The sequence below is a fragment of the Bos grunniens genome, chromosome 19 (genome assembly GCF_055505025.1).
Source record: "Bos grunniens cultivar Pamir isolate PY7600 chromosome 19, Bosgru_T2T1.0, whole genome shotgun sequence".
In the NCBI taxonomy this organism is placed as follows: domain Eukaryota; kingdom Metazoa; phylum Chordata; class Mammalia; order Artiodactyla; family Bovidae; genus Bos; species Bos grunniens.
Genome location: NC_141183.1, coordinates 19,145,531 through 19,163,788, shown reverse-complemented (window position 1 = coordinate 19,163,788; position 18,258 = coordinate 19,145,531). Strand labels below are relative to the sequence as shown.

The following is an 18,258-nucleotide window of genomic DNA, read 5'->3' as shown; positions in this document are numbered from 1 at the left end:
AGAAATTTATATTTATCATCAAGAACATAAATGACCACTTCACGAGCTCTAAGAAAAAACATCACATTCAAAGCTACCTACATTTTTTTCAACCAGAGTAACTATTGTACATTTCAATTATGCAGTACTTTATTTCTCACCACCATCACATTTCTCCAGAAGACAGAAGTAAGCCACTACACAGCATTTAAGTACATTTTAGATAGCATACTGATTAAAAGCATAGGTTTTTAGCAACATGATTCTACTACCTATGTGCTGTAAGATTTTGGGCAAAGAATTGCTTAAAATGTCAATCTCCTCATCTGTAAAAAAAGAGTAACTACCCCAGAGAGGACTTAAATTAGACTATACATGTGTAAGCACTTTGTAAACACTTAAACACTAGCTATTATTAAGGATTAACAACTAAACCCAGTGAACAAAGGCTTGCTAGCAAGACACATGCATGAATCAACTGTTATTATGCTTCATAGTTGATTTATCATGCTTCATAACTACACTTTCCTTTCCAGTTCCACTGCTATCATTTTATTCTATGCCCTTATCAACTCAGACAACTTTCTAAATGGTTTTACATCTTCAGTCATACTTTGGCAAGATTCGTACTTAACTTCTACCACCAATGTGCTAATTGGTATAATGGAAAGAAATAGATCACAAATCAAGAGAACTAGGGACTGCCTTTCAACATTCTGGAACCCTAAACCTACATTTCTTCATTTGTAAAATGAATTTCTGATTAAATTAGCTTTAATATTTCTATCTGCTAGATAAGTCTATACCTCTCTTCTAATAAAAAACTGCCTTTTGTTTACAAAATAAAGTTCCAAATTGGAGCAGCCTTCTACACTCAGTGTGGTAGTTAGTTAGCAGCATGAGTTTTGGAGTCAGAAAGACCAAGGTTTGAATTCTGATATTGTCATTTACTGACGGTTTATTCTTAAGCAACTCGCTCAACTTCTTTAAGCCTCAGTTTTTCCTCTGCAAAGCTGGAATAACATAGTCTTGCTTTAAGAATTATATGTGTTAAATAGACAGACAATGGAAGAAGCTGCTATATGGGGACAGAGAACTCAACCCGGTGCTCTGTGACAAACCAGAGGGGTGGGATGAGGTAGGGAGTGGGAGGAGATTCAGGAGGGAGGGGACATACATGGACTGGCGGCTGATTTATGTTGTTGTATGGGAGAAGCCAACATAACACTGTAAAGCAATTATCTTCCAATTAAAAATTAAAAAAAATAATTAAATGAGGTTTTAGTTAAGATAATACTAGATTTGTGCCTATCTGAACCAAATTCCCATTACTGCTTTCTAGTTATGGTTTCTCATCTGCTCTTGGACACCCAGAACCCTGCTTCAACCAAATAATTATGGTTTTTTCCATTCTTTTATATGTCAAAGTTCACTTTAAAAATATGTATTTTGATAAGTTCTTCTGCTTTTAAAGTGTGACATTCACTGCCGAATGGACACTTTCTGCTCTAGCCAGCTACACCTACTCTTCACCAACTGTAATCACCTTGTATACATCAGTGTCTCTTTCTTTGGTAATACTTATTCCTCCCTCCTTAAGACTTCATTGTGAGGTCTTCCCTAGTCATTTATCCTTACAGAGTTTACTCTTAAGGTTTCTTCCACTTATCTCCTAAAATAAATGGCAAACTTATGAGAGTAAGGGTAGTATCTCACAATGTCATGTATATTGTTTATTATGGTCTCTTGAAAACAAGTATTTAATAGAAGTGCAACTATTTTAATGTAATTCTTCACCAGTGAATGCTTCATTTAACGTAATCTACCTTGAGGATGTCCAAACTGCTTCTATAACTGGTCTACTCTTTTCTTAGTAAAAAAGTATCTGATCTAAATTTAGAAAAATTTGCTACTTCCTTTCTAATTATTTTGCATGAACTTGATATATATTTAATGTCTTCTGGTTAAATAACACTTTAACATATATTTAATGTCTGTCTATAAATGTAACAATCTCTATACTGAGCAACTAGTCTATACAGCATCTGAGTTCACTATTTCCCCTTCTCATATCCCCCAATCCCTTTTCATTTCTCAATTCAGTTCAGTCACTCAGTTGTGTCCGACTCTTTGCGACCCCATGAATCACAGCACGCCAGGCCTCCCTGTCTGTCCATCACCAACTCCCGGAGTTCACTCAAACTCATGTCCATCGAGCCAGTGATGCCATCCAGCCATCTCATCCTCTCTCGTCCCCTTCTCCTCCTGCTCCCAATCCCTCCCAGCATCAGGGTCTTTTCCAGTGAGTCAACTCTTCACATGAGGTGGCCAAAGTATTGGAGTTTCAGCTTTACCATCAGTCCTTTCAATGAACACCCAGGAGTGATCTCCCTTAGGATGGACTGGTTGGACGTTCTTGCAGTCCAAGGGACTCTCAAGAGTCTTCTCCAACACCACAGTTCAAAAGCATCAATTCTTCTGCACTCAGCCTTCTTCACAGTTCAACTCTCACATCCATACATGACCACTGGAAAAACCATAGCCTTGACTAGATGGACCTTTGCTGGCAAAGTAATATCCCTGCTTTTTAATATGCCATCTAGGTTGGTAATCGAGAAGGCAATGGCACCCCACTCCAATACTCTTGCCTGGAAAATCCCATGGATGGAGGAGCCTGGTAGGCTGCAGTCCATGGGGTCGCTAAGAGTCGGACACGACTGAGTGACTTCACTTTCACTTTTCACTTTCATGCATTGGAGAAGGAAATGGCAGCCCACTCCAGTGTTCTTGCCTGGAGAATCCCAGGGACGGCAGAGCCTGGTGGGTTGCCGTCTATGGGGTTGCACAGAGTTGGACACGACTGAATCGACTTAGCAGCAGCAGCAGCAGGTTGGTAATAACTCTAGCTCTAAAATCTAGACTTTTTAACTACAGATTGTCAATTCTAAATTTTGTTTACTAACTGGATTCAGCTGGATTCATTTGTTTATATTAACTAAATTCCCTTAAGATAGTCAGGGGTTATATATAATCTGTTATCTTACTAAATTTGATACCTGAATTACTAAAATTATGCTTACCTTTGAAAATGCATAAAGACTGCACAGCTCATTTAATTACCTAGGAACAAAGATCATTATAGCTACCAGGCTCCTTCAGCTAGACCAGCAACAAGTATAACTAAGCCTTTCTGACAATCCATACTGACATGCAGAATGTTTACATTCTAGATGTGGCATATAATCCATGAAAACAAATTTCAAAGGGAAACTAAGGAAGGACAACAACTCAGCTTTTTACAAATATCCTATCCAGAACATTTACTGTGTCATCATAGTATTAAAGAAAACCTATTTTTCCCCAGCCAAAGAATGATTTTTCTTAGAAGTTAGTGTGGTTTTAAAAATCAACATTCTAACTTAACAATAAAGTCCAAATTTTAACACTACATATTTCTACTGTATGGGATTCAAATCTAGTTTTTCTTTAGTCATAAAATGTATTAATATAAGCACTGTTGGGGCTTAGCTAATGCAGGGTTTATCCAACTATATTTACCATTTGTTTGCTAACTGAAACTAGAGTGGGAGGAGGGATACATACATAAAACCAAAGAAACACTAAAGAAACCAACTCTACTCTGCTTGGATTCTGTCTACTCTGAGTCTTTTTCAAAACAATTTTCTTTCTACATTTTTTAGTAGTAATAGTGTATCATATCAAATTTTAAAAGGATACAGTAAAAAGCAACTCACTTTCCCTTCACAGTCTGCCTTAACAATGACTTTTCTCTGCTGCCGCTGCTGCTAAGTCACTTCAGTCGTGTCCAACTCTGTGCAACCCCATAGACGGCCTCCCATCAGGCTCCCCCATCCCTGGGATTCTCCAGGCAAGAACACTGTGGGTTACCATTTCCTTCTCCAATGCATGAAAGTGAAAGTGAAGTCGCTCAGTCGCGACCCCATGGACTGCAGCCCACCAGGCTCCTCCGTCCATGGATTTTCCAGGCAAGACTTTTCTCTGCACAGTAAAGCAAATAAGAAACAAATATATGCACAAACCCCACAGAATGTACCCTTTTAATGTTTCACAGTGAAATGCTTCAGTTCATCTCTCTTGACATATTTTCCAGCCAACGATTTCATACAATAAAATTTTTATGCTTCAATCTCAAAAATCTAATTCAACATTTTTAAGAAAAAGATATGTGAGAAACCTATAGATATAATACATTTCATATACAACTTGTAGGACTTTGGGAAAGCTGCTTAAGTATCAACAAAAGCTATGGACATGTTACAACAGAGAAAGCAACTGTTAAGAACCATATAAATTATTTGGTAATCAGGAAAAAATGTATACTTTATATCTTAATTTTTTTTTAAAATCAATAAACAGGCAACTATGTTTTAGAAGCTGGTTAGCTGCTGGGTTGATGTGTATTCCATTTAAAATAATGGAAAATAGAAACACACTGTTTTATGTGCCACTAAGAAATTTTAAAAGCTGCCATTGTAACTTTAATGCCATTAATAAGGTACATCTAATTTTACCTTTATTAAAATATGAAAAAATGTCTTAGGATCAAGGAAATATGGTAGACTATTTCTAATCTTTTATCACAGTGATATAATGAATAACTTCAATCATACATTATTTTTTGCATTTCATGAATAAGTTAAAGATAGAATTGTTGGATCTAAAGGGATACATGCATTTTAATCTTTAAGTAATTCAACTGTTTTCTATAGTGGTTTTATCCGTTTACAGTCTCACTGTCTATAATGTAAGAACCTATTTTCCCCAAATCTGACCAGGCTAGTCTTTTTTAAAGCCTTTTCCAAGCCAACAAGTAAAAAATCATATCTCATAGTTTAATATGCATTATCTCTAATATGAGAAGAAATGAGAATATTTTCATATGCCTAAAGGTCATCTGCAATACTTTTCTGTAAACAGTATTCATAGCCATTTCCCCCTTTCTATTTTGATTACAAGTATTTCACATACCGATAAATACATAAAGAAATCTGTCCTCTGTCTACAATGATATATTACAGATATTTCCCCCAGTTTGTTTAGCTGTTGTTCTTTTACTTTACTATGATGAAATATAGTCAAATTTATCCTTCTTTTAAGGATTTCTGGGTTTGGAGTTGAACTTAAAGTTCTCCTTATTATAAGATTATCTTTAATAATTATCCTACTGTTTATTTTAACAATTTTATTTTTTACATTTAATTATTTGTCCCAACCCCACTGCTTAGTGACTGAGGCTCTTTTAGATGTAACTAAGAGCTCAGAATTACTGAAACAAAAAGCAAAATTAGGGACTTATGACCCTAAAACATACACAGCATTAAAAGCACAGAACTGGGAGTCAAATATCTAGCACATATTCAGTTCAGTTCAGTTCAGTCGCTCAGTCATGTCCGATTCTTTGCAACCCCACTGACTAACACACCAAGCTTCCCTGTCCATCACCAACTCCCGGAGCTGGCTCAAACTCATGTCCACAGAGTTGGTGATGCCATCCAAACAGTAATAGCACATATTAGTATCTTAGCGGAGAAGGCAATGGCACCCCACTCCAGTACTCTTGCCTGGAAAATCCCATGGACAGAGGAGCCTAGTAGGCTGCAGTCCATGGGGTCGCAAAGAGTCAGACACAACTGAGTGACTTCCCTTTCACTTTCATGCATTGGAGAAGGAAATGGCCAACCCACTCCAGTGTTCTTGCCTGGAGAATCCCAAGGACGGAGGAGCCTGGTGGGCTGCAGTCCATGGGGTCGTGAAGAGTCAGACACGACTGAGCAACTTCACTTTCACTTTTCACTTTCCTGCACTGGAGAAGGAAATGGCAACCCACTCCAGTGTTCTTGCCTGGAGAATCCCAGGGACAGCAGAGCCTGGTGGGCTGCCGTCTATGGGGTCGCACAGAGTCGAACACGACTGAAGCGACTTAGCAGCAGCAGCAGCAGCAGCAGCAGCAGCAGTATCTTAGCTGCTGCTGCTACTGCTACTACTGTTACAAATTCTGGGAAATACAGAGTAGCAAGATAGAGGCTTCTCTGTGATTTTTATGATACTTAGGTTTTTGATGAATACCTAAAGATTAACTCAAATTCAGTTAAAATACTTAAACACACATCATACAATTGAGGTGTTAATAACAATTAGCATTTACATAGTGTTTTACAGTTTGCATAAAGTAACTTCACTTAATTACTTTACCCTCATAATCACTGTGAGAATATAGGCAGAGATTTTAATCCTCATTTATTGCTGAAACAAATAATTCAACTTGTCCCTTTACTTAAAGTAAGTGGCAGAGCCAAATTCAAACCTAAATCCTAAGTTTCCAAATGCTGCTCACACTGCTTCATACCCTATACCAAGTGCTTCTAAACAAAAATAAAAGAGAATCCCTACTCTCAAGGAACTTAAAGCAATTTGTCAATTAAGTATTCAATTGATCACATACTAAAAAATATAAAACACGGTCCCTGGCCTCAAAAAACCTTCACAAGTGTAGTGTAAGTTTAAAAAGCAAGACTTACAGGACTGGAAAATAAACCTGAAGAGCAGGAACAATCTTATTTACTTTGCCCATGACTTACATTATTTACAGCTGGTATAACTAGAATACATTATTATCTCATAGCTGAGCTAATGCTGATTGACTGTCACTGAGTGAACCCTCTAAATATGGAATATGAAATATATCATACCTCTTCATTTGTCTTTGTGACCAAAAAAATCAGCCACATCATCAAACAGCTCTTAGACAATATAACAAAGAAAGTTTAGGAACCACTTCTGGGCTACATCTACTTACCTATTTCATAGCAAAATAAAGATTTTGAGCTACATTCCATTCCATTTCAAAGCTGCCACAAGGTCATAAAACAACTTCAAGAACCAAATCCAATTCAACAGCCACAAAATACAACTATCATTTGCTGTTGTTTATTCCAAATTAAACATACCCTCTGCCTGCATTAAAAAAAACACACACAACCATTCATAATATTTCTCATCAGCAGGCCTTTCTTTATTGTTGTTTCCTTCAGGTATCTTGGCAACAACCTTTTCTACAAGTCTTTTTTTTTAATACTAACAATCACTTATCTGCCACATATAAATTTTAACTTTTGAATATTTTAATAAACACTGTGATGTGTGCTAAATCGCTTCAGTTGTGTCCAACTGTGCGACCCCATGGACTGAAGCCCTCCAGGCTCCTCTATCCATGGGATTCTCCAGGCAAGAATACCGGTGTGGGATGCCATTCCCTTCTCTAGGGGATCTTCCCGAAAGGGATCGAACTGGTGTCTCTTATGTCTAACCTCCATTGGCAGGCGGGTTCTTTTACCACTAGCACTACTGCTGCTGCTGCTAAGTCGAGTCAGTCGTATCCGACTCTGTTCGACCCCATAGATGGCAGCCCACTAGGCTCCGCCGTCCCTGGGATTCTCCAGGCAAGAACACTGCAGTCAGTTGCCATTTCCTTCTCCAATGCACGAAAGTGAAAAGTGAAAGTGAAGTAGTATCCGACTCTTCTCGACCCCATGGACGGCAGCCTACCAGGCTTCTCCGTCCATGGGATTTTCCAGGCAAGAGTACTGGAGGGGGTTGCCATTGCCTTCTCCGAGCACCACTAGGGAAGCCCTAATAATTAGGGGAGAACAAAAGGTAAATAAGGGAAATTCAAGTAAAAATTAAACCCACCTAACAAAGTTGAATTTTCTATCGTGCCACAAAGAATTCTGTTTCAGAGTTAGCATGCCCTATTCTCCAACCTATCCAGTGACAAGTTATATACATACACCGCAGCCCCAAAGACTAGCACTCCGTAAAGTCTCACAGGGCTTTCAATAATTTTTAGATGTTAACAAAATCTCGAAAAGATCAGGCTTAAATTCAGTGGATGACTGCATGTTAAAAAATGTTAGAGCCTAAAATCAAACAAAAGCAACTAAAAGTGGACAATAAACAAGTAAATGCAAAGAACTTACAAAGCCATGAATCTAGAAATTATTTGCAGTGATTAGTCTATGCAGTAGTAAGAAGGCATTATGATTTTCTGCAGAGCAACAGGGCTTTCTTTATTCAGTGGTTATTTGTAGCAAAGGTTTGGTACAATGAAAAAAATTTGTCATGAATTATCTAAATATGTCATAAATGTGGCTATATTCTAGCCAAACTATGTGGGTATTACAGAAAGAGCTATGTAAGAGAAATCAACTCAATGCCTGGACAATGTTGAATGTGACACTAAAAAAATAAAAGAGCCATTTCCAAGACAATTAAAGTGAAAGTGAAGTTGCTCAGTCGTGTCCGACTGTTTGTTACCCCGTGGACTGTAGCCTACCAGGCTCTTCCATCCATGGGATTTTCCAGGCAAGAGTACTAGATTGGGTTGCCATTTCCTTCTCCAGAGGATCTTCCCGACCCAGGGATAGAACCTGGGTCTCCCGCATTGTAGGCAGACGCTTTACGTCTGAGCCACCAGGGAAATCCATTTTGTTGGCAGGAGAATAAGGTCTCATTCTTTTTGAAGGGTAGAGACCATACTAGCCATTCAAGACACATGGGCTTTGAACAACACTGTGAATTTAGTAAACACTACTGAAATGTACACTTAAAAATGGGTAAGATGACAATTTTATGTTATGTGGGCTTTGCCACAATTAAAAAGAAAAAAAGGAAGGGCTTCAAATTTCTATTTTAAATAAATAATGGATTGATGAGTTATTGAGTGCTTATTACATGCCAATCACCACAGAGATGAATGTGAAATATGGATAAAATCTGATTTCTCTTTTCAAGGAGTTCAAAGTTTAAAGACACCCAAATTTGAAAGTATTCTTAAAATGAAACAATAATTTTCCATCACCCAAAAATAGTTAAGCACCCGTTTACCTGATCTTTTTTTAAATTTTACTTTATTTTTAATTGGAGGATAATCACTCTACAATATTGTGATGGTTTCTGCCATACATCAACATGAATCAGCCATAGGTATATATACGTCCCTCCCCTCCTACACCGCCCTCCTACTTCCCTCCCCATCCCACCTCTTTAGACCATCACAGAGCACCTTTCTAAACTCGCTTGCTACACGTCTCTTTCACTCTTCTTCTCTGCCAGTTTTAGTTGTACTTTGAAGTCTCCGATGCTTACAATGGAAAACTCTGGGATTCAAACAGATTCACTAGTCCCCTACGTAATGTCCCCAAATTCTACTCCCCTCTGTACCTGAACAAAAACAGTAACAATCAACAATGCTCCTGGGAATCTCTGAATAGGAAGAGAGGTTTCAAATAGTAGGGGAAAAGATCAAATAAAATCTTCAGACCTTATTCTGAACTATCACCTCCATTCAACCCAACCCAACATTTAACTGTGCAAACCACTGGGACTAAACCTACCAAGAAGTCATTTCTACTTTAGTCCTGATGACGCTTTCTCTTTTCTGGTCTCTTAGAAAATCTATGGTCTATGCCATACAAATTGCTCTCAGTTGTTGAGTATTCTTTATACTGTGTACAATGAGTTCTTGCACCACTGGAAAACAAGTTTAGTGGTGATCAAATCTTTCTACCTCCCCCAAAGGATAGGTTAATGCTTAGTAATAAATATTCATTTGAAATATATTTTTGAGCATTTCTCATGTCACAACTGAATAGAATTTGTGGATGTATACTTTAAAAAGCAAAGGCTTTAAAGACTGAAACATCCTGTTTCATGCCCCGTCCTATTGTGGCCCTTAATACAGACATTTGAACTGATTAGACTGCCCACTCATATTATGGAAATTCATTTCCCAAATTCAAAAAATTAGTCAACAGTAGTGCACCTCTCCCCAAATATCCCTTTATACAATGAGACCCTTCATGACCAAATGTAGAAGTGCAATGATTTCCATCATTTCTGAGGTACTGTTCACATCTGCAGAGAACAGCAGCCCTTGAATACGACGGAGCTAATAAGTAAATGGAGTTGGTTGACTGGTTTTCAACTAGTAAGAACTCAGAAGCAGAAATGTTAGCAGTGTTTGTTATCCAAATGATTAGTACAGTTAAAAGAAAAAATTACATACAATGTAAACTGTAAACCATACATTTCCCAGAGACTGACCTGAACTTGAGAAATGGCCTCTCAGAGAACCCTAGGAAATCTCTGTTTCAATTTTATGTTTCATATAGGTTAATTATTCTACTATTGCATGGATTCTGATTAGAGACAAAGAACAAGGGCAATCACCAGCTTCAGGAAGAATTCAGGAGGGCAAAAATTAAACTCTGCTGTTGAAATTAATTCTCTTAAAAATACAGCAGCCATAATACATCACTAAGTGATACAAAGAGAGTACATTCTGATACTACGTATTTCATTTACTTTACCCAACCATCACTTCCACCAAAAGAAATTTAAAACAGACTGAGCCATACACAGTATGTTTCCTGAAAGTATTCACGACACAGCAGCTTACTCTTGCAAATTATTAGCTTAACAGTGATTTCAAATACAGTTATAGGAAAAACAGACTACTCTAGGGGATAAAAGGCAGTGGGAGAAAGCCCAAAAACTTTTTCAAAAAGACAAAAAATATATTCAGGCATAAGATCTGCATCAGAAACATTTTTTCTTTCTTTTTTCTTGGTATATTTAAAAAACTTACCCTGAAGAGATTTTCCCAATCCCTGGCCCAGCTTCCACCCATGTTTCTGGAGTAAGCGATGTCCAATATTATCCTGACAGACAGAACAGAGAGACAAACCAAAAATATTCCAATAATATATTCTTCCCTTCCTAGTGATATTTAACAGGTGATGAACAAGAGATAATTCTACATATATGCATGCAAAAAAGGTGCTAATAGGGGAAATGTGCCCAATAAAGGGGGCATTAATGTAAAAAGAAATACTGGCTAGTATTTTATACAGGAAGAACAAAGAGGGAAAGGGTCCTTTCTGATGGTGTGTTGGGCAATTTTTATACACAACACTTTTAAAAAGAGAAAAAAGGGAAGGGGAAAGGGGGAAGAATACACTTATGAAGTTTAAAACTAACATTAAAAAGCATAAAATCAAAGTACTTATACAATCATATCCACCACCTAGACAGCACCACTTTAAGAGCTTTTTTTTTTTAATAAAGAAAATCTACATTGTATTTAGTTATTTTGCTTATGTGTCAGGCTTTCATGATACAAAGTAAGTTGTAAGTGTAAGACTGCCCCACCACTAGAAATGAAAACACAATCAGAGCAAAATCCAGGCTAGACTTGATTGGTTTTTTAATACATATATATAAAATATAAATATTTAACTAGCATGCAGCCAATATTAAACTGAAAAAACAGTGAGGTTAGTAAAACGAGAAATTAAATTGATTAAACAGAAAAATAAAATGAGCTCAAGCACAGACTGAGTGATGCATTTCAACATGTAATCTAACAAAAATGCTAAAATGTTAGAATGAAACAGGCCTAGCAATAAGTTAACAGTAAAGAACCATTAGTGCATGTAGGGGAAAAAAACCAATATACATAATGTCTCATCTTCCTAGGAGCACAGTGGAAAAGATCATTCAATGTAAATCACATGTAAAGACACTAGAAACAACAATTAAATGTCAGCTTTTGCGTAAGGTTTCAAGATCTTAGAAACCTCTGCAGACCTTTGTCCAATTCTTTACTTTTTACAAATACGGAGAGAACACTAAAATAATCATTTAGCTGTATCTGATAAAATGATGTTACTTATCAAAAGGAAAACATTTAAAAATTGTAAACAGAAAGTGTTCTGTATGCATTAAAATGTAATTTATAATATTAATTGGGTATCACCACTTGAAAATAATCTTGTATTTCCTAAAATCAAATTATGAAGTCAACTAAACCATAAATCTCTGAATTAAAAACAGACATATTAAATTGATTTTTATCTTCCAGCTACATATTCAATGGTAAAATGCTCTGGAATTATAGGAAAAAATATGTTACTATTATATTCTCTGATAGTAAGTTATAAGAAGAAGATTAGGTCTCTTTAATGCTCTGTTTAAAAAAAAAAAGGTCAACTTCCTTCTATGAGTATTATGACAGGATGCCAACTAGAAAACTGGACTGAGCAGCTTATTACTTTATTGATTAGAGGAACAAAGATCAGGATACTTGAAAAAATGGGCAAATGATAATGAAAATGTTTCTATAACAAAACATGCAATTACTTTAAACATACATATACACAGTCATTACTGTACACAAAAGGTCACTAGAGATTATTTTTTGCTAGAAATTGAGAGAATGAGAAAATACTATGGTTATATGTAATCCCAGTACTGAATGCCTATATATAAATAACCTTACTGTAAAAAAAAAAAAAAAAAAAAACTTTTGTAAGTCTTAACACAACTAATTTTAGCAGAAAATGAAGATAAAGAGAGAGGCCTTTATAGTACTACTGTGGAAATACACTTACCTGCACATAAAATCCTTGTTTTATATCATAATTCCTACAACTAAATTAACTACAGAAAGGACAAGGATAGCAGAATGACTCTAAGATAAGGTAGCTGAATAAAGTATTGTTTAATCTCTTAATAGGCTAATTTTATAACTAGGCACAGATTTAGGGTATTAAAACCATGCTGACAAAAATTGTTGTCCCTTTTTTTAAATTAAGAAAACTCTATCTTTTGGCTAAGTGGAGATGAGACATTATGCTGACCGTGTTATATTATGAATGCACTAAAATAAACAGACAGATGAAGCAGTATGCTATTTCCAAAAGCAGTGCAAGTGGAGTGAAAGCATTTCCATACGAACCTGGCTTTAAAAACTGGGCTGTCAAAAGAACAGTTAAATGTAACACAAAGTAAGAAACTGTCCAATCACTAATGGTCGTTTTTTGTTTTTTTTTGTCTTGTTTTCAATTCACTGCTTGCAATTAATGTATTTATTAAAGAAGAGTGAAAGCATAAGTAAATTCACGAGTCAAGACCAGCTGAGAGATTCAAGAGCAGCGTGTTGTGACTGACAACAGTGAAAGGAAAAGCAAATGTTAAAGGGAGAGGGAGAAAAAAGAAAAATTTAGGGTTATACACATTAGCATCACTTTTACAAAACCACTCAAGATGGCTGTCACCTTCTCAAAAAAAGCTATTGATACAAAATGGCAGTGGTACTTCTCTTCTAAATCGTTAAACGAAAACTGTTCTTTAATTAAATCTACTTCCCTGGTGGCCCAGACAGTAAAGCATCTGCCTACAATGCGGGAGGCCCGGGTTTAATCCCTGGGTTGGGAAGATCTCCTGGAGAAGGAAATGGCAACTCACTCCAGTATTCTTGCCTGGAAAATCCCATGGACGGAGGAACCTGGTAGGCTGTAGTCCATGGGGTCACAGAGAGTCGGACACGACTGAGTGACTTCATTTTCTTTCACTTTCCCCAAGTATAAACAGGGAATGAAATGTCAGGGGTTATGTATTAATATTATTAATATGCCACTCTATGACCTTGCAATTATAACAAAAAGCAACAATAATAATAGGCATATCTCCCAGAAAGTCTTCTACTCACCAACCTCTGAGATTAAGTGAATGACTATTACGGAAAATCTGAGCCTTTCCTATCATTTCAGACTATCTGTTTTTGGAGAAAAAATGGCAGTTCTGCAACTCTGCAGAAAGGACTAGTATTCACTATGGTCCCTTTTCCTACCAAAAGAAAAAAGTTTTATAAAGACTAGTGAAAAATCCAGTAGGCTTAAGGATGATGGGTAACACAAGAAAGGCACGTCAAAATATCTCATAACAAAGTATTAATAGAACAAAGCAGACTTGTCTAATCTGAAGTGATCAAACTGTTCACTGAACTTTCACTGTGAAAGAGCAAGGAATTCAGTGGCCAACTGGTGATAATCATTACTCTGGTTAGGGTGTCAATCATTTCTATGAATGTCATTTATAACAGTAAACTGCAGCAATCTGTGGCCTCAACTGGTAATCTAGACATAACAAGGGCAATGAGCACTATTTAACTCCTGAAATAACAGTTTATTATTTTGGTTACTACAAAAGTGACTAAAAAAACTTGATTTTTTATTTTTAAGCAAAATAAATAATTTGAAGTTTAGTTATAATCTTACAGAACTGAAAATAACTTTTTTTAACACAGCCTGGTTTGTGACTGACAAAGGGGCATGTATAGTGATAGGCTGTTTATAATTTAACTACACATGGAAAAAATGCAGGGAAATACTAATTTTAAACAATTAATAAAGCAACTAACTTTGCCCAAGGGAGGTAGGCAAAAGGGTGGTTTTCCAGATCATTCATAAAGAATTCCCACAAACTATTTGTTGTTCTTTGGCCGTCCCACACAGCCTGTGGGGTGTCAGTACCCTGATGAGGGATTGAACCTGGGTTCTTGGCAGTTAAAAGTGCAGAGGTCCTAACCACTGGACTGCCAGGGAATTCCTCCCATGACCTATTCATTACTCTCTGTCCTTAAGACTCCAAAAATGGTGGCAATGTGGCATTTTATTTGGTTAGGAATGAAGTTCTTAATTCTAGTTAAACTATGAAGCTGAGCTAAAAACTCAAAACTTTTTTCATCTAGATTACCTAAATTGGCCTTTATGGTTTTTCTGTTTCTAAACTCAAATGTAAATTAAAGTGCTATATTTTAATCCTCTGTACTAAATGTGCAAGAAAGGAGGATATAATTTTTAAATGGGAACATCAATAATAGCAAGAAATGTGTATTAGAAACAACTACCAATATGCTAAAAACACAATACCAGCCAAAACACAAACACAAAAAACCATCTCATTATTGTTTCAGCCATTCCTCAACAATTTTATTAATTAAATACCAAGTAGAAAACTTTCCCAGGAACTTCTCTCTGCTCCCTGAAGCTGTATACCATCAAAGAAACAATAACCATTTGGGAAACAGCCCCACCAATCTGTATAACGGGAGTCTGCCAAACCCCACCAAACCTGTATAATAGGAGTCTGCCAAAATATAGACTAAAATTCACTTCATTGCGTGGGGCTGATTTCTAAGTTTTTTAATAATAGGAAATAGAATACCAAGTCTCAAGAGAAAACTATACTACAATTATGGCAGTGACTAGATGAATACTAATTCCACACTGAATTTTCTTTTAGTTGACAGCCACATTCAATTTACACCATTTAGCTCATTTTCAACAGTGACAAAAATGGCAAATCTCTTGAGTGGATTGTAAGCTTTGCTGATTGTGTATTAAAGACTCTATAAGCAAAAACCAAGTGCTACTAGGTGAACCCATGCAAACAACAAGTTGTAAAAATTCCCCAACAAAAAAATCTACAGCTCACTACAGATGACACAATGAAGACTAGAGAGAAAAGCCATATAGTAATGCTACACCATTCAGCTCCAAGAAGCACATTATTTATAGTGCAGTCCACATATGGTCACTGCTAAATATCAAATCAGCAGTCTTATAGAGTTACAGTTTGGAACTAGTGGAGTCCACAGATCTAAACAGATATGCAACATGACAAAACCCACTTATACATACACTTCTAAATCCTTAGATATGCAAAGTAAACATCAGCAACTGGAATTTGAAAACTTAATTTTTTTAAACCTGCTCAGTCAACCTGACAACTATAAAGACAGAATTTTAATCAGTCAGGTAGAACAAAGACCAAGTACTGGATGACAGGCAGTTTCACTTCCAACTGCAACAATGACAACATATTTTAAGTCTATGGCGCAGGGATTTGCCTTTTGTACAGCTTATAATCACTCTCCCATCTGATTTCTCATCTTCTTTCTATGGTAAAGACCACAACAAACCATATACCTTAAGTCAGATCAACCAATTTTTGGATCTATGGTGGAATCCTAGACTGGGTTATGGTTTTAAGATTTTGGTTTTTAAACGCTTTATTTTTCAGTATAAAGTGGAGATCATAATCATAGGTGGGACCTAAAAATCTCATAAAGTAGCTACATTAAAACATAAATTTTAAAAAGTTTTTTGTAATAAGAGCAAAATGTTAATACTTCCCACCTTCTCCTTAATTCAGATAAACAAGTTATCTGGCAATTCTTTAATAATTTTCTTGGAACATTGTTTTATTATTGACCAGAAACTTCACTGAAAGATATCTGGTTGGTTGAAATAAACCAGGGAAAATAAAAATTTATACCAAAGATACTGAACTATTTCATTAATGCTGGATTTTGATGTATTTTCAACATTTCCAGATTGAAACTGAAATACCTGTATCATCTCAGGAACAAATCTAAGCTTCAGGAGTTTATCAAAATCATAATGTATTATTACATCTTTGTATCTCATTTCCTATCTTGCTGGTTTGCAACACATTTACCCTATTACAAAACAAAAAGACCTTAATCCTATACTCACAATAACCCCTTACACGGGCATATTCTTGGCACAAACCTGTGCAGAGACTTCCTCGGTTACCAGCTGCTGCAGATTACCTTCGTTTAAAAAAAAAAAAATGACTAGACCTTTAGCTCCTGCAATGATCTGTAGACTCCCAAAGCTGCATATTTCCAGCCACTTTTGAGTTGCATGCTGTAGCAAAACAGTCAGCACCTCTCAATAGATATTGCTGCAGAGAAAGATTTTAATTCAGCAGAGACTCTTTCTGTGTGTTAGAAGCAACCTCTATTTCCCCCTAAGAAGAAGATAGCTCAATAGTGCTCAACAAGATAGCCAGCCAGCCAGACATGTAACTAATATACACTTACTTGGTGGGCATTTCTAAGGTGACAGGGCTCTTGGAGGTTACTACACTATCTATTTTTATGCCAATCATTTTAGGACTTTCTTTTAAAACTTTAAATTTACCCCCAAATGATTGGGGAACAGAAATAAAATCCTTCTCTTTTTGCCCCACTTCTATCTAACACCACGTTGGCTATGAAGCACCTTACTACCTAAACTACTACATCACAAATAATCCATGTTTTAATGTGTTTCAGGAGTAGATTTTCATTAGAAGTACAATTTACTACTATACATCTCTGAACATGTATTTATTCATAAAAAATTAAACATCCAGTCCAAGGATATTTGCTATTTCTAGTGGAGAAGATAATACTATTTAATAAATAAGGCATATATCAATTCCACTCCTACTCACTGAGATTACTCAGTCAGACTGCCTTATGATAGTGTTCTTTCTATGACATATGCTGGGAAAATTCCTGGACATTGTGAGAGGAAAAAGAGCACTAGTCCCACATGCCGAAGGAATGAACTTTCCAAAAACCTTTAAATGCAGTCCTAAAAGAAGGCTTTTAAAATGTTAAAATCATTTAATTTCATGCTTTTATTAAAACTTTCTTGAGTAAAGTAATAATGAATACTAGGCCGCAAATTTAGTCCAGCTAAATTTCCTGCTACTGTTGAGTCAGAGTACCCACTGAATTATAGCTTGTATAATATTATTCAACTTTGTACCTTGCAGAATATGGCACCTGGGCCTTTCTTTTGACAGCTATCTATTCTTAAACTTTGACCCAAAGAAACATTTAAATGATATGGAAAAGTTATTTTCCAAGTATAAAATACTGACCTAGCTAGCCCACAGATTTCACTGTAAAACTCCACCTTGTGATAATTCCCAAGACGATAGTAAAATAAGACAAAAACTTCAAATATTTTTTAACTCATCAAAGTGGGCCTGGCATTTCATCCTTAAGTCAAAACACAAGACTGGGCTTTCAGCACAACATCAGATGTGAATTCTCCCTCTGCAGCATTATCACATGCGTCATCAATTACTGCCATGCCTAAGTCTAGCATCATGCCAGCACATTAAGACAGAAGGTACTATATGCAGTGTTCACTGGACCAGAAGAACAGAAATAAGAAGGGGAGGTGGGGAGAAAGAAACCCTAGAGAAGAAATTAAAAAAAGGCAGACCGTGCAATACAAACCAGATCATGGCTGCTTAGCTAATATGGGCCAACTGCTGTGGAAGAAAAATGTCGAACACCCCAAGTTGTGTAAATTTCTGTAAACATCTAAACACACACACAAACACACACAACACCAACCTAGTTAGGAACATAAATATATGTTGATCCTTTACTATGCTACAGCTATTAAAATAAAAGCTAAAGTTAAAATATCTGTATTCTCTAAATTGCCTTATTTTCCTGAGGGAGGAGGAGAAGCTAGTATTTCTTAAAAGGAGAAGGGGGAACGTCTTGACTGTTATAGAGACTCT

General features: G+C 36.3%; 1 protein-coding gene across 8 annotated transcripts in view; it reads right to left on the bottom strand.

Annotated features, from left to right (window-relative positions):
* GPATCH8 (G-patch domain containing 8) overlaps positions 1–18,258 on the bottom strand; it is a 94,940-nt gene that overhangs the window by 54,790 nt on the left and 21,892 nt on the right. For 3 of the 8 annotated variants that reach the window (XM_086357350.1, XM_086357356.1, XM_086357348.1), the window contains exon 3: positions 10,667–10,739. The exons of 1 other annotated variant lie outside the window; for it this stretch is intronic. Coding sequence is in view for 2 of the 7 variants with exons in the window: in XM_086357356.1 (XP_086213482.1) it covers positions 10,667–10,739 (73 nt within the window). In the remaining 5 variants the exon portion in view is untranslated. Of the gene's footprint in view, positions 1–10,666; positions 10,740–12,817; positions 12,836–17,965; positions 18,001–18,258 lie in introns of all 8 variants that reach the window. 4 more of the 8 variants (XM_086357355.1, XM_086357352.1, XM_086357353.1 and 1 more) reach the window with 2 other exon arrangements.